An 18772-nucleotide genomic window follows, 5' to 3' on the forward strand; every position below is an offset into this window, starting at 1 on the left:
CCTACTTCCTTGGCTCACACTGCAATAAGGGAAACAGGCATGAAAAGTCATTGTAACAGTCTTTAACAGAAGTATAAATGAGAGAAAAGTGGATCATAAGGATCATGTCAAGCAGTTTAAGAGATAAAATAAAAAGCTTTTCAGAGAAGGTGACATTTGTGTTAAATTTCAATGATAGGCAACAGTGTATCAGGCAAAGAAGAAGGGACAGGAATTGCAGGCAGAGAAAACAGCACATGCAAAGGCAGACAAGCAAGAAAAACTTGGCATGTTTAAAGAACTATAAATAGATAAGCATGGCTGGAGTTCAGAGTACATTAACTAAGTCTACCAACATTTACTGACTACCCATTCACCAAGCCTTAGAATTGATGGGGGGGGGGGGGGGGGCGGGAGAAAGCGTGTTATCTGCCCTCAAAGAATGTGTAAGGATATGGCACCCAGGTGACTGGCACAATTAATTCAAACAAAACTAGCAGTATCAAGCACTTATTATGAACCAGATACCCAAGATAGGTACCCAACATAAAGAAACAAAAAAGCACAGCTCCTGCTCTGAAGGGACTAATATTTTAGCAGGAGAGACAGAGTCAGCTTATGGTGGATAGATGTTAAGGTTTAATCTTCATAACAAAACACTTGGGGAAAACATCCTAAAATATTAATAGTGCTCATTAGTTTCCCTTCTTTGTCCAATAAGGATGTGTTACTATATTTTGATAATCAAGGAAAATAAATTTCTAAATTGAGAAAGTACAATACTTGACACCTGATGGGTTCTCAGGTGTCAAGTATCTAAGTAGTCCCTGCTACGTTAATTGGAAACTTTTAGATTTGAAACTTGAAATATCCAAAATATGGCTACTTATCACCATCTCAAAAGCTATGAACCTCATTTGTACAAACCACCATTTTATCATTTTTTTCACATGATTATTTGATTGGCCCTCTAACATGTCTCCTTGCTTCTGCCCCTGATCCAAACCCCCACCACACACATACATATGTACCTTTACCTATTTATAACAAACACCCAGAGAAATCCATATAAAGGCAATTCACTGCTCAAAATCCTCCAGTGGCTTCAGTAAAAGGCAAAGACCTTACAAAGGCCCTACCAAAATCTGGTAGCAGCACTCTTATCTCACTGATGTTAATCTCCAACTTCTCTCCTCTTTACTCACTAACTCTAGCCACTATGGCCTGCTTACTGTTTCTTGAACATACTAGGCATGTTCCATTGCTCTTTGTTCACTTTCACTCAGATGTCTACCTGGTTTGCTCTTTCACCTCCTTTCAGTCTTTATTCAAATGTCACCATCTTAGAAAGACTTTCCCTGACCACTCTAAAAATATAACACTCTTCCATTTGAAATCAACTCTTTTATTTGCTTTATTTTTCTCCCTGTACTGTTTTACTTATTTTTTTTTCTGTCTCTTTCCCCTAACTCCAAAGAAGAAAATATTTTCTGTTTTCACCACGCATGTATGTCCAGTGCAGAGTGTCTGTCAAATGAAAAATGATCAATCATTATTCACTGAATGAATGAATAAACAGCTGAATTCTGCATCATGGGTAAAATTTTGGTTTCTGGCAGCAGAAGACCTGGATTAAATTCCAGCTCCCCTACTTTGTAGTTTCTGCAAGTTACTCAACCTCTCTCAATATCAGTTTCCTCATCTATAAAATGATGATGATGGTATCCATCTTAAAAGATGGTTTTAAGGATTAGAATAATGGAGGTCGAGGACAGTGCATAGTGAATAATAAGTGTTCAATAAATGTTAGCTATTCCTATGAACATTCCTGACTGCCAAATGCCTCTACTGAGTTATTACATCATCCCCAGAATCCTTTTTTTCCAGAAATAGTTGTTACCTTGCAAAATCCTTGGATCTTCACATTCTGGTTTGAAACAAAATCAGTATTACTCTGGATCAACTCTCACCTTACACAAGATTCTATTTTATTGTAGCTTGTAAAGAGAGATGGGGAGACATTAGTATCTTTTTTACCTAAAAAATATTTCAAGTACTATATAAAACTGCACAAAATGCCACATTTATCACAATGTTAATATAAATATATATTCTACAACTAAAACTGACTCTTGGTGCTTGCTTTATAAAACCACACAAGAAAAATTAAGTAAGCTTAGGGCCAGATCAACGTAATGCTATACTACCAATTCTGTATTTTAGAATTTTTCAATTCTTTCAGAATTTTCCAAATTAGATTTTCCATTGTTGTGAAACCCACTATACCCGCCTGAGCTTATAAACACCTCCCTAATGACAGGGGATCTGATGCAGGTCAACTATAATGTGTCGAATGTTAAATTAGGGAGGCTTTAAAAGATAAATAAACATTTAGAAAAGTCCTTGATCTCAAGACTTTCATAATAAAATAACAGCAGTGAATTATAACTCATGAAGCTAAACTAGAATTCTGACACCATTTACTAGCAATGTACTCAGAGGCTTTTTTCCTCATCTGTAAGATAGGATTTTACCTATCTTGTAGAGCTGTTGTAAAAATCCAATAAAATGAACATTTGTAGAAATAAACAATACTACAAGTTGTATGCAGCACACAAGTTTTATTGTAAAAAATATTAAACAATTTTTAAAAAATAAGCCACAATCCCACAACTACCCCAACAATTTCCATAATTTGCTTATTTCCTTCAAGTCCTGTTTTTATATGCTTTTTAAAAAATTATAATCATGTGCCCTTGAAGAAAGAAAATATAGCATGATTTTTCTATGGCCCAGATTGAAATATTAGCACCTGAACTTACTATTGGACTTGAGGCAAGGTTCTTAACCCTCTGTCCTGTTTCGTGTAACATCCAGATAGTAATAACAGTACAGTGAGGTGTGAAGAAGAAATGAGTTATTATAAACCATTTACTATAGTGCCTGGCACATAGCAAATTCAATAAACAACTAAAAAACAAATATCAAAATATAAAGTTAGTATTTTGTTTTTTAAAAAAAATTTAAGATGATATGTCATAAACCAAAAGTACACTATTATCACAAGATTCTTTTCAAAGGACTCTTGGGTATTTTATAGTGACAATTTTTAAAATAAATTTCCCTACCATCCATTAGTCCAGATATTTTAAAATGTATAATAGAATCCATCTATTGCTTCATACTTCCAGTAGAGGTCTCCATCTAAATAATAATGTAACAGACTGAAAACTTTAAATTAGTATTTCTGGTTATTAAAATACACACAAGTTAGCAGCCAGCTTTATCATATATACAAGCTTACGTGTTTCCAGGCAAAACATTTAAAATAAGGAATATATAAAGTAAAAAGGGTTTTTCCCTAATGATTTTTATATCAACATGTTTTGCTGTGGGTTCTCTAATAATACTCACCTGTCTTATAAACATAATCCTTTGGACAGGAAGGGAAAGAGAAGACTGTTGGATACAAATGATAAATGACAGGCATATTTATCACTGTTACTGGCCAACAATTTAATACCTATTCCTCACAGATGAATTATCTGAGTCAGTAGGATTATCTTAACGTAAAAGTAAAGGTCACATTTTATAGTAGCAAAGAAATCTCTGACAATCCTCTCTATATATCCTTTTTTAAATTAGAATTTAGTGGCTAGAGTAATAAAGGCAGCTCCAAACTGGATTCTAGCCCCCACCCTCCATCATTTAGTAATAGTGATCTTAATTAGGCAAGTCAATTATCTTTATGCAGACCTACTAGAAAAAAATACTTTTATTTGTAGACTACCAGAAAGCATGAGGCTGGACCACCTTCTTCAAATCCCTTCAGTACTAAGAATTATGATGCTATGAATTGATAGGTTCAGTAGCCATATCCAATTATTGCTAACTACATACTTTTTGCTCCTATTACACTTGTCTAAATTTCAGGCTCAGTAAGCTCTACTACTAGGCTATTACAAACAAATTTGCACATAATACTAATATCTACCTCAACTTAGTCCCTTACATGTGAGCAACCTGATAAATACAGGTAACATTTGGTATGCCCAGGAACTGACTAGGAAACTACCAAGCAATTTGCATAAAGCTAATGAATAGTGCTGCATGCATACATGCATACACACACACACACATCCACTTAAGCTAACCTTTATAATTTATAAAGTTTATAAAGAGTGGGATAAAGATGAAGAGATGTTCTAACCAACTTTCAAAGCTAAAGACTTTATTATCCAAATTGCATCTAATCTGAGGATCAAATACACAATGTAAAAACATAACACATTTAATCTAGTGATAATGGATTTAAATGGATTCACCCAAACAAGCATATAAGATTTCTGATTATAACTAAAGCAAATTTAAATTTGCTTTTCTTTAAAAAAAAATGTTTAGTTTATTTTAGAGAGAGGGGAAAGGAGGGAGAGAAACATTGATGTGAGAGAGAAACATCGGTAGATTGCCTCTTTATATGTGCCCCTTATACACAACCCGACCCGGGAAAGGAGCATGGAGTCCTGCAACCCAGGCATGTGCCCTGAACCTGAGACCTCTCAGTTTATGGGATAATAATGCCCAGCCAAGTGAGCTACAGTGGCCATGGCTAAATTTGTTTTTCATTTCCATAGGGTAGATACACTATAAAGAAGACTTTTAAATTGAAATAACTACTTCTCACCTTAATATTTTTTTAAAAAGTCAAGCAATGATCAAATCATAGTTTATGCTAGCCTTAATATAAAACCAAGCAATGAATTAATTATTGCCTTGCTTTTGTATAACAGGTGATGCAATGGACAGCAAAGAATGAAACAAAGACTACTTAATGGACAGATAGAACAGGAAAGATAATTTTCCTCCAAAGTTATCACTTAGCATTTTTACCTGATTTTAATTATATATTAAATACTAAGAAGATGAGAAATATTCACATTCAAATATAAGCCACGAATGGGATTTAAAATTTTTAACAGTTGATATAGTTCCTGTCTTGAATACAGATAATAAAGAAATTACAGATTTTAAAAATTAAAACTGAATGCTAGTAGATAAAATATATGAACAATGTCACTAAATCTGATTTCTAAGTCCAACAGAATTGTTTATTCAATAAACAGATACAGAAATACTATATTAGTAGAGTATATAGAATTAAGACTGCATCAAGAACACACAGCAGGCAATATCTTACTCAATGAGGAAATGTTATAGATATCAAACTAAGGTCAGCAACAAGGCAAGGAAAAGATATCCTTGTCTTCTCAACTTTTAGACAGTGGCCAATACAATTACACAAAAGGCAGTAATTAGAGGCAGGAAATTGAGAAAAGAAGTAAACCTATCCTTATTAGCAGATGGCATGTAATATGTCTAAAAAATGCTTTAATTGATAATAAATCTCATATAAACAGTTAAACAGTTAAGGCAAATTATAATATTAAAAAATCATTCTTTCATGTAAGTGATAACCAACTAGAAAATACAATGGAAGAGAAGAACACATTTACAAATAGCAACAAAAACAATAATATACTTAAGGATAAATCTAAGAAATGTTCACATTCTATAAAAAGAAAATTTTAGACTCTTGAATGGCACAAAGTGATTTGAATAGAAAGACTTTCATTGTTCTTAGTTGAACTCAATAACATCATGATGCTAGTTTTTCTAAGGTAATTTATAAATTTAATGAGATCCCCATAAAAAAAGGTTTTTTCTGGAACTAAAACAAACTAACATTAAAGATCATATAAAAAAACAAACATAAAAGAATACCCAACAAAACCTTGTAAAAAAAAAAGAACTATGAAATGGGAATGCCACTACAAAATACTAAAACATGCTATATAAAGCCACAATAATTAAAACATAGTGAGATACCATTTCTTAACCACCCAAATTAGTAAAACTTAAAAAGCTAGACATCCCATTACAAGGTTATGGGAAACAGACACTTTCACATACTGCTTGTGGGAAATAAAATATAGTTCTCTCCTACAAAGCAAATTGAACAATATTTAATAAAACTACATATGCATTTATTCTTGATTACTGCATGAATTCCACTTTAGTAATTTATCCTGATACATCTCCAAAAATTTGAAAAGTAAATCTGCGTAAGGTTATTAGATTTACAAAAGATTACTCATATCACATTATTTGCTATTACGAAATATTGGAAACAATCTAAGTGTCATTTCATAGGTGAGGGGTTTAATAAAGTAGGATATATCCACATAATGGAATACTATGCGGTTATAAAAAATAGGACTTTATGAATTTACTAAGAGTAATATTCAAGACATATTAAGCAAAAAGAGGAAAAATAAAAAAAATAGTGTATACTCATCATTTTAGTAAGGGAAACTAAAAATGCATATATGTATCTCATTTTTGTATTAAAAATAAAACATTTAAAAAATAAAAACACAGGAAAGATAACCAGAAACTAAAAAAATTAATTACCAACAGAGCATGGGTGGGAATGGTATAGAAGAGAAAGGGGAGGGAGGAGTATATTATATCTTCTCTTTAAATTTTAATTTTAGAATCATATTATGTGTTTACATATTCATAAATAAAACTAAAGAAACAAGAATAGAGAAAAACACAAAACTGACTACAAATGGAAAAAAACAGAAATTTTACTATATTTAAAAAACAATACCCAGAAAAAAAGAATCCGATCACTATAAATTTTTTAACACAATTATTTTACTGATGATACAGCTTCAGTGTGAACACAAAAAGAATTACAAACAAATCTTTAATTCTACTTGCCAGGTTTGTTGTTGGTTGCGGTATGGGTATAACAATTCTTTAAGTATTCTCTATGTATTATAGAACTGACAAGATGAGTAAATATATAGGGAAATATGGTTCTCAACGCAGGCAAAGGGAAATACATGGAATGGAAGAAGGCAAAAAGAAACTTGTGTGCACTAATAATTAGGAATATCAGTACAGCCTTATGATTTTCAAAATATGTGATTTTCAAAACATTTAAAATTAACAAACTCCTAGATTTGTCCTTTCAAAGGGTGTGAAAGAAAAGACAATCCAGTAACAATGAGCCAACCTACTACCCAGATCTTGGTTTCTATATACCATTCCACAGTGAAAGGAATCAGGGCTCCGTGGAGAAAGAGAGGATGCCAGAGAGCTGGATAGGCAAAGGCAAGTTGATCCTGGAAGAATTCATCTTGTCAGAAAGCAAAAAGAGCTCAAAAATAGTGGGAACATGTTAAAAAGATATGGAAGCCCTCTTGAAACAAATCCTACTGGCCAATTTGTAATGCAAAATGCACAACATAATGGGTTTAATACATCATATAAATTAAAAATGTAATATATAAAAATGAAAATACTTTTCTTTTAGATTGCAAACTAATAAATATAGAAGGAATAATAGACTTAGGAAATAAGCATTGTATATCCTTCATAATAAGTGATTCAGGCAAGAATCATCAGTGGATGTTACAACTATTGGGTAAAAGCTTGATGGTAAAATATTTACATGATCTCAAAGTATGTCCCCACAGGTAACTTATTAATTATAAAAGAGAAAATGAAGAAACCAGGAGGACATCACTGTAACCAAAGCTAACATCAGCAGTAATGGGACAAAGTGACATCACATACTTCCTGTCAAAAATGCTGAACCTAAATCTAATCCTGAAAGAAATATCTGAGAAATCCAAATTTTATAATACAGTCGTCAGCCTACACTGTTAAAAAATGGTAGTATCATGAAAGGCTGAAGAACTAAAGATGTGTAATACAAAATCATGGATATTTAGCAATAATATGATTGCTAAAAAAGACATCTTTAAGCCAACTGGTAATATCTGAATAAGCTCTGTATATTAGATAATGCAATTATATTCATGTTAAGTTTTCTGAAGTTCATAACTACCACTGTCACATAAGAGAATGTTTTTATTCTAAGGTAATATACACATATTTCTGAGTAAAGGTAATTAATCTAAATGATATCAAAGGATTAAAGAGTAATAATAACACTAATAATAATGTATGTACGTGTATACACACACCCCATCACATAAAAAGAGAGAAATATAAAGCAAATGTACCCAAAATAACAACTGATTGATATTAATGAAGTGTAAACAAGAGTTCACATACAGATAGCAAAAAAAAAAAAAAAAAAAAAATGTTAATAATTTTTTTAAAAAATGGCTGCCCTGGCCAGGTGGCTCAGTTGGTAGGAGCATGGCCCTGTACCCCAAGAAGCTAAGGTTTTGATTCCTAATCAGAGTACATACCTGGGTTGCAGGTTAGATCCCCAGTTAGGGTACGAATGGGAGGCAACCAATCAATGTCTCTCTCTTTCTTCCCTCCCTCTCTCTCCCAGTTTATTTTCTCTCTCTCTAAAATCAATAAATATATCCTTGGGTGAGGATTAAAAAAAGTAAACATGACAAGAAAAGAAGGTTCACCATTTCTCTCTTAAAGAGACTTTTTACTACTACAAAATATTGAATTAGTACATTATAATAATGGGGCTACCTGGTAACATTCCTCAGAAATTCTGAAATTTGCCTTTTTAATGGTGTAAACTAAAAAGATTATACCAAACCACTGAAGCACTCTTGACCTATTACTTGTGAGTGCACTTGGAGGTACAGCCTGCTAAGGTACTAACTACTGTTTATAAAGCACTAAGTGGTCTGATCTGAGCTCAAGTGCACTGAAAATTCACTTAATCTATAAAACATTATGGAAAGTGTGATCAAACTGGGCATTATTACAGACAAATTTAAATTCAGCCCCATCTCTAAAGAACTACAAGTTATGTATTTTCTGCATAGGGTCGTAACTTAGAGCCTCTTCTTTGTCCTGTTTTAAAAGAATGTTCCTATGGACCATATGTATGTTTAAATTAACATTTTACTTATTTAAAATCAACCAATGGGCAAAAATTTCATCTAAAACCATGAAAGATGTGTGTGTCATGATTATACAGTAAATACTACCTTTGTGCACATAGCAACTGACCATTAAACACTGTAAGAATTTACCAACTAGTAGAAACTCAAAAAGACAAAAATTACATACTTCACAAGTTTCACAATAAGATGTACATTCAAACAATGTATTCTATATAACTTTATGTGAACACTGGTTTATAAAAAGCAATATTTTAGTTTCCCCATTATATGGTAATAAAAAATCTTTTGCTAATAGAAACAAAATGTAAACATACCTAGAACATGAAATAATACCCAAAGATATTTAACAACTATCAATAATAGAGAATTATGTATAAAACAATGCTCTACAAGATGTAAATCAAGTCTATCACCAGGGAAGGGAATGGAAAGATGAAGGGGAGAGTATGGCTTTAAAAGATGTAGCATATACTTTCCTAACTGGCAATTAAGGCTGACACTTAAGATTGAGAATTGGATATAACCTATAACCTTTTTTTAAAACAAGTAACTTGTATGCTTCAGAAGAAAAGTTTGAGTAAAGAAATTTTTTTCTGTTATTTTCCTAAGATTAAGTAACAGCAATTACTTATGAAATTTAAAATGATAAAAATAAAATCTCACATATGAAAATGTTTTAAAAATAAAGATGAAGTGCATTAAACAAAACAAGCTATAGATAGTATTGTTATTTTTATAAGCATTTATAAAAATAACTTAACTCCCCAAAGCAGTACTAGGATAGATCAACAAAATCCTCACAAAGAAAAAAGTATTCAGTAAATTTGAATAAAGCAAATGGTATCCCAGTTATGGAAAAGATTATAAAGTACTACATAGAAAACATAACCGAAGTACTAAGGAAAACGTAGTTTTACCTAACTTTTTAAAAATCCAAACAATACAAATACCGTTAAGGTAAGTAGTTCCATTTACCCTTCTTCCCCCTTAACTGAAGTGGAGCCCTGGTTATCATCTCTAGAGCCCAGAGACAAAGTGTAGGGTGTGTCTAGGCTCTGCTTAGAGATGACAGGTACCGCTTAAGCAGGTGCCCTGTACGACATGTCACCTAGAGGTTTTGTTCTGGATGTAGCCCTGGCTAACATGTTGATGCCAAGTTAAACCAGTTATCTCAGCAACTAAATTGGTTTCATTACAATACTTATTAGATCAGCTATTCTCAAACTTCAGCATATTTAAGAATCACACTTTTTAAAAATACAGAGTTTCACACTATTTGTATCAAAAATCACTGATCAATCAATCTTTGCACCACTAAAGCAGGAAAAATAAACATCATAGGCCTCATGATCTGAAGAACACAGCACTACCTATTAGGTATGCCTAAAATATTGAACTGAAATGTTATCAACCTTTAGATCTAACTATCAGTTTTCAGGAAATAAATACAGGGGATAAAGGAACAGGTTTACTGACACTAGAAGGAAGGGATCAAATAAATCCAGAATCTGGGACATTCTAAAGGACAGACAACCCCATTACTTCAACAAATCAATGGCATGATGGGAAAAAGAAAAGGAATTATTAAGAACTAATGAGATAAAACAGCCCAAACAACAGATTCGGCCCCACTACAAAATTCTCTTGCAGTAAGATGGGGAAGACCCTGAAAACACTGACTTAGATATTAATAGAACTATGGACCTATCTTTTTTAGCCAACAATTCAGAATGTGGAAGCTATTTCTAGTATCACCAAGAGATTTCAGTTCCAGCAATAGATTATTGAAATGTACTTTGTCAACAAGGTATACATCTTGTAGAAAGGTATTAATTTCCAGTTTACAATATAATGAATATGCAAAGTATCCAAGCACAAGAGAAATTCCTTTATGTTTTGAAACAGAAAAATATGTTAGACTATTTTAATAATATAATTCTTGGAAATCTAACGAAATTCATAATCTGAATGGTACTGAAAGTGATAATTTCCTCTAAACTATCTCTTTATTTCAAGTCCCTCAAAAGTTTTATTTACTAAGTAGATGCATCAATAAATTTTATAATAGGTAACCAATACCAGTATCAATCAGCATATACACATTTTTGTGTACTTCTGAATAGAGAGAATCACTCTGCCTATTTCCTTGGCTCTACTGCATGGATAACTGAACTAACCATGTTATTTACATTTATTTTAACTGCAAAAGCCAATATTTTTGCTTTTCACAAAAATGCTTACAATTAAGTTGTAAAATATTTGAAGATAATCTTTAATCCTAACATTTCAATTTTTTGTTGTTTTCGTTTTTAAGATTTTATTTATTTTTAGAGAGAAGGGAAGGAAGGGAGAAAGAGAGAGAGAAATATTGATGTGAGAGAGAAACACTGATCAGATGCCTCTTGAACGTGCCTGGACCAGACTGAACAGAACCCACAACCCAGGCGTGTGCCTGGACTGGGAATTGAACCAGTGACCTCTCTCCTCACGGGATAACGCCAAACCAACAGAGTCATACCGGTCAGGCCAACATTTCCATTTTTAACTAAAGCTTAAGTTTGGTCCTTGAACCAATATCTACTTCTAAACAGTTTTCCCTAGTATCAAAATTCATGATATGACTTCTCAGTTTTAAAAGTTGTGGAACTGAAGTAAATACAAATTTTTAGCAGGACTATCATGATCATTATATTTCAACAAAAGTAATTACTATTCCAAAATATAATGTTCTAAAACAATGTAATCAATGACTGCTACAATTCTTCAGAGGCTTGTTTAAACAAGTTTAAAAACAAAATTTTAAATATAAATATCCTGTTAAAAAAGAAGCCTCCAGTTAGAATGATAACGAGGAACATGAAGAGCAGTTAAAGAGACTTGCCTTTGGGGGGCTGCTGGTTCAAATAAGAACCTTAAAAGAAGACTAACCAATCAATAAAATTAATTGTGAACTATTTCACTATAAATATGCCAATAATATGAACCACTGCCTGAGACTTAAAAATCTTTATCATGATCACATATGTTTTTGTCACATTATAGTTTAAACAGTAGGAAAAAAATTCGTTAGGTTTCCCAAACTATGCTCCACAGAACTCAGCAGGTGCTCCTCAAACATGGGTTTTCACACCACACCCTTGTGATATGTGGTGGGTGTTTGGGAAATACCATTTACTATGGGGGGAGGTAATAAGTAGTGTTTCTCCAGATTGTTTACAGTTCCACAATGCACACTAACAAACTGTTCTGTAGGAAGTCTGGCAATATAGCAACCAAGTTTAGCTTTATTCCTTAAATTCATTTGGCCTCCCCCCCACCTCCAAGGAAACATATACTGGTATTCGGAAAAGGAGTTTTTAATACAACACGAATTGTGATTTTTCTACTCTAACTGACCCTGAATAACAACGAGTGTGGTGATGATGATGGTGGCAGATCAAAGAAGCAGAGTCACCCCCAACCCTGCCCCATATGTCCCTCTAAGTCCTAATTCTGACAAGCCCTATTTTTACCAATAAACTTTAATGGGGTCTATACCACTGTGGAAAATGCCCCCAAAGCAGCCTTCACCAAATAGTAATAAATATTCTACATACTTTACCTAAAAATATGTATTGAGTACTTGCTTGCTGACTAATGTAACTAAACTCCAATGAATTAAAATATTTGTTTTTTCCTTCCTTTCCAACTTCCAATATTATTCAGTTTGGAAACATAAAAGATTCACATAAGAGATATACTTTTCTATCAAAGTTACAGTGGATTTCACACATAACCAACTATGAAAATACTGAATCCACAACAGAGTAGAGGTGGGATTATAAAAGAGTATTCATATTTAGAAGTAGACATTTTTAGTTAACATCTGAGGCAGGATAAATTCAAAAAAGCATATAAACATTTTTGAGAGTTAAGAGTTTTTAGTTTGAAGCCTTGGTGAAATTTTTATCTTCAGTAAACTATCTTGGAAAGAGTTAAGATTTATTTCTACTTTGGGGCAAATTTAAGCTGCTTAAAATATGGTTTGTAAGACACAGCAGTAACCTAGCTGAGCTCTGATCAGCCTTTCTCACCTTTCCCCATTTTCTACTCTTCCTTTTAACAAATCTGCATGCCCTCCAATATGTACCAGAATATCAGAAGATATCAAAATTAGGTTTGTTCAAAATGAAAGGACGTAGTTTAAAATTAAATTTAAAATGTATCAGTATATATGAATAATTTGTTAGATACAGTTGTTCTTCCAGTCTCCATATTACTTTTAATCTCCTTCCTTGAATAAGGTGAGCAATCACTGTTTATCAATTCACAAACTCAATGTATGACTTTATTTGCATATTTATTACAATTCTGAAACATTCTTTCACTTAACCTCATCATTCATAATAGGCTTTCCCTTAAATGAAATGATCTACATGGTGGACACTAACATGTGGGTATCGATTCTATTTAACTGATAAACATAAACTCTACTGACATAATTTATGCAGGGCTTTATCCACCAAGGGAAAAATAGAAGAAATTCATAATGCAATTGAAAATTCACTATGGTGGGTGGAACTCCACAATTAAGTTTCTGACTATTCTAAAGGTAAGTGTAAAAAAGATCATTCAATATTATAAGAAAACCAGTAACATATAATTTTGTACAATAAATTGTTAATGTCTAAGCTATTTTACTTCCTTTCCCCCAAAATCAAGTTTTATAATGAATACATCAAGTTAACTTTGACTATAGTTGTACTATGAGGATCAGTAAAGAAAATTCTCCAAGTAAGTATTTGAAATATTTACCTAAATCTTCATACCAAGGCTTCAAATTCTTAATGGAAATAAGAGTAATAATTCTTCCCCCAACCTCAGCACCAAAATAGAACAACAACAAAAAATTCACAGAGCAAATAAAGAACATACTGGGCATAGATATACTCAGGTATAAACTTAACCACATATAATTTCCAATTATATTTTAATTTCTTAAAATCATTTGTGACTAACAAACTGTATCATAATACACAGATTCAACATTACTAAGCACATGTCAGGAACCTAACTTTTTTGTCCAATTAACGAATGCCCCTAATGCAATATCAATTTTTTTTTTGCATTTTAATTTCTCCATTTATAAAATGTGTAAAAATACTCCATCCTTTTATACTTTAGGGGTAATCTAGTAATAAGCATTTGAGGAATATATTGAAGTGCACATGCCAAGAAAGGAACTAAGTGCAAACAAAATATGTAGACATCATAGATGATTAATACCCAATTTTTACAGAGTACTTTTACACATCATCACTAAGCACTTACATTCAAAAAAATTAAATGCCAATGTTGAAACAAATAATCAATTGCATTTTCAATTTTAGACTTTGAGAAATCCTCGTGGACAATCTACAAGTGAACAAATGTATGTTTGATACAATCAAGCTAAATTCTGGCAGACCACTAAATTCAGGTCTCTATATTTAATGATTATGTCTGTATCAAAACAAACATAAAAATGTTAGAATAGATACATGGCCAGCATACTCGTTTGCTCCTAGTTTTTAAATGTCTGTAATATCATGAAGATATAGGAGAAAATACTAGGCTAACAGCCATTATGCAATTAATAATAAAATTACAAAGCAATGTCAGCAAATATTAAACTTGTAGAGCAAATGAGAACTACTACATGTAAGAATGGTCTTACAATAGGTCAAATGAAAAAGCAGTTCAAATTAAAGAAATTATCCCACCTATGACTTATAAAACACAGTATCTGGTCATCAGAAACCATGATATTCAATTTGATATATGACAGAGGCAACTTACAAAGTCACTTGTAAGTTGCTATTACTATTTCTCACTATGAAGAGGCTTTCTTATGGTTAAGTAACAGAATCACTGTGAAAGCTTGGCATCCTGTCTGCCAGTTAAGATTTTTTTCAGAGGAAGGTGTAAAACCCAACATAATACATGTCTTCTAACTGTGCAGTATTATACCACTATGATAAAAAAAAATCTTTCAAGGTTGGTAATACCCAATTTTTGACCAGCATTATTTCTTTTGTATTTCTTTAGAAGCCATACAAATCTTCGCATGGTTTTATTTTCCAAAACAAATGCTCAATCTTTTTTCCTAGTAGCCTAGCTACAACCCTACAAAAACAAACCTAGAGAGTGACATATGGAGGAAAAACAAGTTTAGTTAAAGACATAGATGAAGAAGCAGCTTCTAATAAGAGATTAAAGCTCAACATGATCTGAGAACAATGTAAAAAGTTGCAAACAACCTTGAGGCTATACGTTAAAAACAGTACCTATAAGTATAATCAGCAGATGATATGATCTCCAGATAGAAATCAAAACTGGAAAAACAATATTTATGTAACTTGTAAAAGACTGGAAGTTTAGCCATTTACGATTATACTAAAACCCTGTTAGGATGAATGTAAATTCCTCAGAAAATTACACATCCATTTCATGAACCATATATATCATATAGTAACTTATGAACATTACATTTTAATCAATGAATGAATCAATCAATCCAGTAAGTATCAGGCACAACTTTAAATGTGTATTTTAAACAGTCTAAAATCCAAATACTCAAACTGAAAACAAGGACATGCATTAACAGTATTCCCCTCAATATTATAAATGGAAATGAACAAAGTAAGTATCACTATAAATATAAAAATTTCTTCTTACCACATTACTAAATCAATGTTTGGAGGTTTTGTTTTACTTTGCTATTTGTTTTAGTACTTTATTTAAAAATGTACTCTAACACACATGCCATCACACACACACAATAGATAACTAACCATATTTAATATTTTCTGGACTTCTTTGTAGCTCAGTAACTACCCACAAAGTTTTGTGAACTCTTCAGCTTCAAGTCTGAAGTCAATCTATGATAGCCAATAGAAAGGACACCTGTGCAATTACTACATTCCTATTTCAGAATGTTAAACATAATACAGAGTATCCACACTGGGATATTACATTTGGAGCAGTGATAAATGCCAAACTGAAATTACGCAGAAGCCACATTATTTAAAAAAGGCCATCCTATAATATCAGTATTAAAAAGTAGTAAGTATGAAGAGCAGTATTTAGTTTTAAATAACAACCACCAACTAAGTACCCTCTATGGGTAAGTAAACATTAAAATTAAAAGATGACCTTCTAATGAATTACAATATAAAAACATTCTTAGGAAAGAAAAACTGGGAGACAAAAATAAAGTTGAATCACAAAATATATCATCTAAACTTATTACATACCAACTACCTAAGAAATTTATCTTGTGATAAACAGAAATCCAAATGATAGTATTTTCTTTCATAGTATCCCTAAATTCTCCTAAATATATAATAATCCTTTTGAATGATTTTAAGTGACTAGAAAATTAAAAAAAATTATTATGAAAATAATTCTGGTCACCTACGGCACCAACATGTTATACTATGTAGAAATATTCTACTGAAAAACTACTCAGTGACACAGTTCCACACAAGAGGTTTCATTTTATAAAAATCTTAAAAAGGCAAAGAAGTTTCTAAAACAAAGAAAATTTTTCCAAAGAGATACAAGGTTTCATTAACTATCTTAACTCTTTTACTAAGCATCACCTTTCTGCCCCTTTTTGGATATCAAGCAATCAATAACAATGTCACAAAAGAATGTTTACCAAGATGGGGGGGGGGGGTGTCACCTGTAATGATTCTGTATAAAAAAATGTAAACAATCTTAAAATAGGTGAGGAAAATTTTCACCATCCCACAACCTCACTCTATGGATATTTTATGTTTCCCAAACTGAAATTACCAGAAGTTTATAAAACTGTTTTGTGTGCAAGGTTTGTGCTGTGTGTGTGTTTGCTAAAAACAAACATCCCCACAAGTCTCTTATTTCCAAATACTGTGCAAGAGTCACTACTACTCACCGCAAGTAATACTGTTTTAAAGCAAAGGCAGCGTTAGAACAACTTCTGGGAAAGTTGAACTCTTCAACAATTTCTCCCCACTGATTCTTCTCCGAAACCTGTTAAAAACACAGCCACGCTTTTCTGAAAATGCACAATCCAAGAGAACTCTAACCTAACTATGAAATAAATACCCATTCTACAGAGATCTGTAGATACTCAGGCATCAATGGGTGTTTCGGATCGATCCGTAAGAGTTACTAAGCAAGGGCTGCTTTAATCACTGTGTTTTCACCCAAGAGCCCTGTATTTAATAGCACTTGTTTTGTTTGGGGGGGCGGGAGGGGGGGTCTGGTGGGTTTGTTTTGTTTTTGAAGCCCGGACAATAACCAATCGCAAGTCCCTCTGTCGCCCCCTTTTAAATCTCAACGCGGTCCGTTTACACTTTAAAAAAAAAAAAAGTTCAAAAGGATCAATACTGTTCCGGACAGCGACGTCCGCAGGTTCTGGGGGGGCCGGGGCCGGGGCCGATTCCGATCCCTCTCCCAGATCTATCCATCTCCATAGGCCCTTCTTTGAGGCCTACAGCTTCTGCCTAGCCTTGAAGCCTAAGATGGCTATTTGGAGACAGGTCCTGGTTTCTTTTGTTAGCTGTATAAACCGAGGGCGACGGGGCCGAGGCTGTGCCCCCGGCTGCCGGGATCATTTCGCAGCCGATTATCGATGTTAAACCTGCCCGCGCTAATTTTGAGTTGCACGAAAACTGCTCTCAGAGTCTGTGTGTCTCTGTGTCTCCGCCTGTGCTAGAGCGGCAGCGGCGGCAGAGCTGAGTCGCGAGCGAGCGGGCGGGCGCGGGCACGGGGCGGGCGCGGGGCTTCGGCGGGCGCCCCGCACGCCCGCACTCCCCGCCGTGGCGCTCAGACCCCGCCGGGGCGGCCGGGCAGCGGGCAGGGCGCGAGCCGGCGCCGGGCCGCCCGCCCGCCCGAGCCCCGCGCCCGCCGCGCGCACGCGAGCCACCAGGCCAAAAACAGCCCCGCCGCCGTCCGCCTCCGTGCCACCGGCTGCGAGCGAAAAGAACGCCTTTTGCCCCCGCGGGCCACCCCCCCGGCCCCGAGCGCCCACTGCGGGGTCAAAGGAGACTTTTTGGAGGAGGCCAGCGAGAGGGAAATACAAATTAAAACTTCCACTCACCTTCGCGAATCCGCCTAAAGTAGTGACTCTGGTGTAGAGACCGTGAAGATCCAGCTCCTTCCCACCCACCGCAGGGATTTTTTTAAAAGGCGACCTGCGGGAGAGAGAAAGCCCAGCACTTGTCAGCCGGGACCCCGAGCCGGCCCGGGCGGGAGAGCCCCGTTCGCCCCAGCTCGCCCGGCGCTGCCCCCCCGGTTCTGCTCTCACCCTCTGCTGTGGTGGAACTGCCGCAGCTCGTCCAGGAAAGCGAGTCCCTTTCTCCGCTCATCCGGAGGCGCCTTCCCCGTCGAGTTTGCCATTATTTTTTCAAAGGAGGTTTTAAAAAAAAACCCAGATCGGTGTTTTAAAAGCGCCCCCCGCTCCCTGCGCTTCCTACCAGAGCCCGGAGCCCATTCCTCGGCCGGCGGCGGCGGGGCTCAGTCATGGGCCGGCGGTGGCGGCGGCGGCGGCGGCGGCGGCGCAGGGAGGGAGGGAGGGAGGGGGAGGAGGAGGAGGAGGAGGGGAAGGAGGGAGCGGGAGGCCAGGGGGAGAGGAGGGAAGGAGGGAGGGGGATTTCTAAAAAAGTTTAAAGAAATCGGAGCGAAACTAGAGGGGCAGGCGACTGCCGGATCCGCGCGAAGCCGCGGGGCGAGCGCGGCCCCCACCCCTTCCTTCCCTCCCTCCCCGCGGCCCGGCTCTCGCCCGCCTCTCAGCGACGCCGGCTCTGGCGGCTCAGCCTGGGGACGCGATTCAACATGGTGCTGCTGCCGTGGGCGCGCGAGCGAGCGAG

At 35.2% G+C, this 18772-nt stretch overlaps 1 protein-coding gene across 2 annotated transcripts in view; it reads right to left on the reverse strand.

Moving 5' to 3' along the window:
* Positions 1–18444, reverse strand: part of ARID2 (AT-rich interaction domain 2) — a 164271-nt gene extending 145827 nt beyond the window's left edge. For both annotated transcript variants that reach the window (XM_028531863.2, XM_036019142.1), the window contains exons 1-3: positions 18211–18444; positions 18004–18097; positions 16834–16931 (exon numbers count right to left, since the gene is read on the reverse strand). In XM_028531863.2, coding sequence (XP_028387664.1) covers positions 16834–16931; positions 18004–18097; positions 18211–18302 — 284 coding nt within the window. In that variant the 5' untranslated portion in view covers positions 18303–18444. The remainder of the gene's footprint in view (positions 1–16833; positions 16932–18003; positions 18098–18210) is intronic.
* Between the last annotated feature and the right edge of the window lie 328 nt (positions 18445–18772).

The sequence above is a fragment of the Phyllostomus discolor genome, chromosome 2 (genome assembly GCF_004126475.2).
Source record: "Phyllostomus discolor isolate MPI-MPIP mPhyDis1 chromosome 2, mPhyDis1.pri.v3, whole genome shotgun sequence".
In the NCBI taxonomy this organism is placed as follows: Eukaryota; Metazoa; Chordata; class Mammalia; order Chiroptera; family Phyllostomidae; genus Phyllostomus; species Phyllostomus discolor.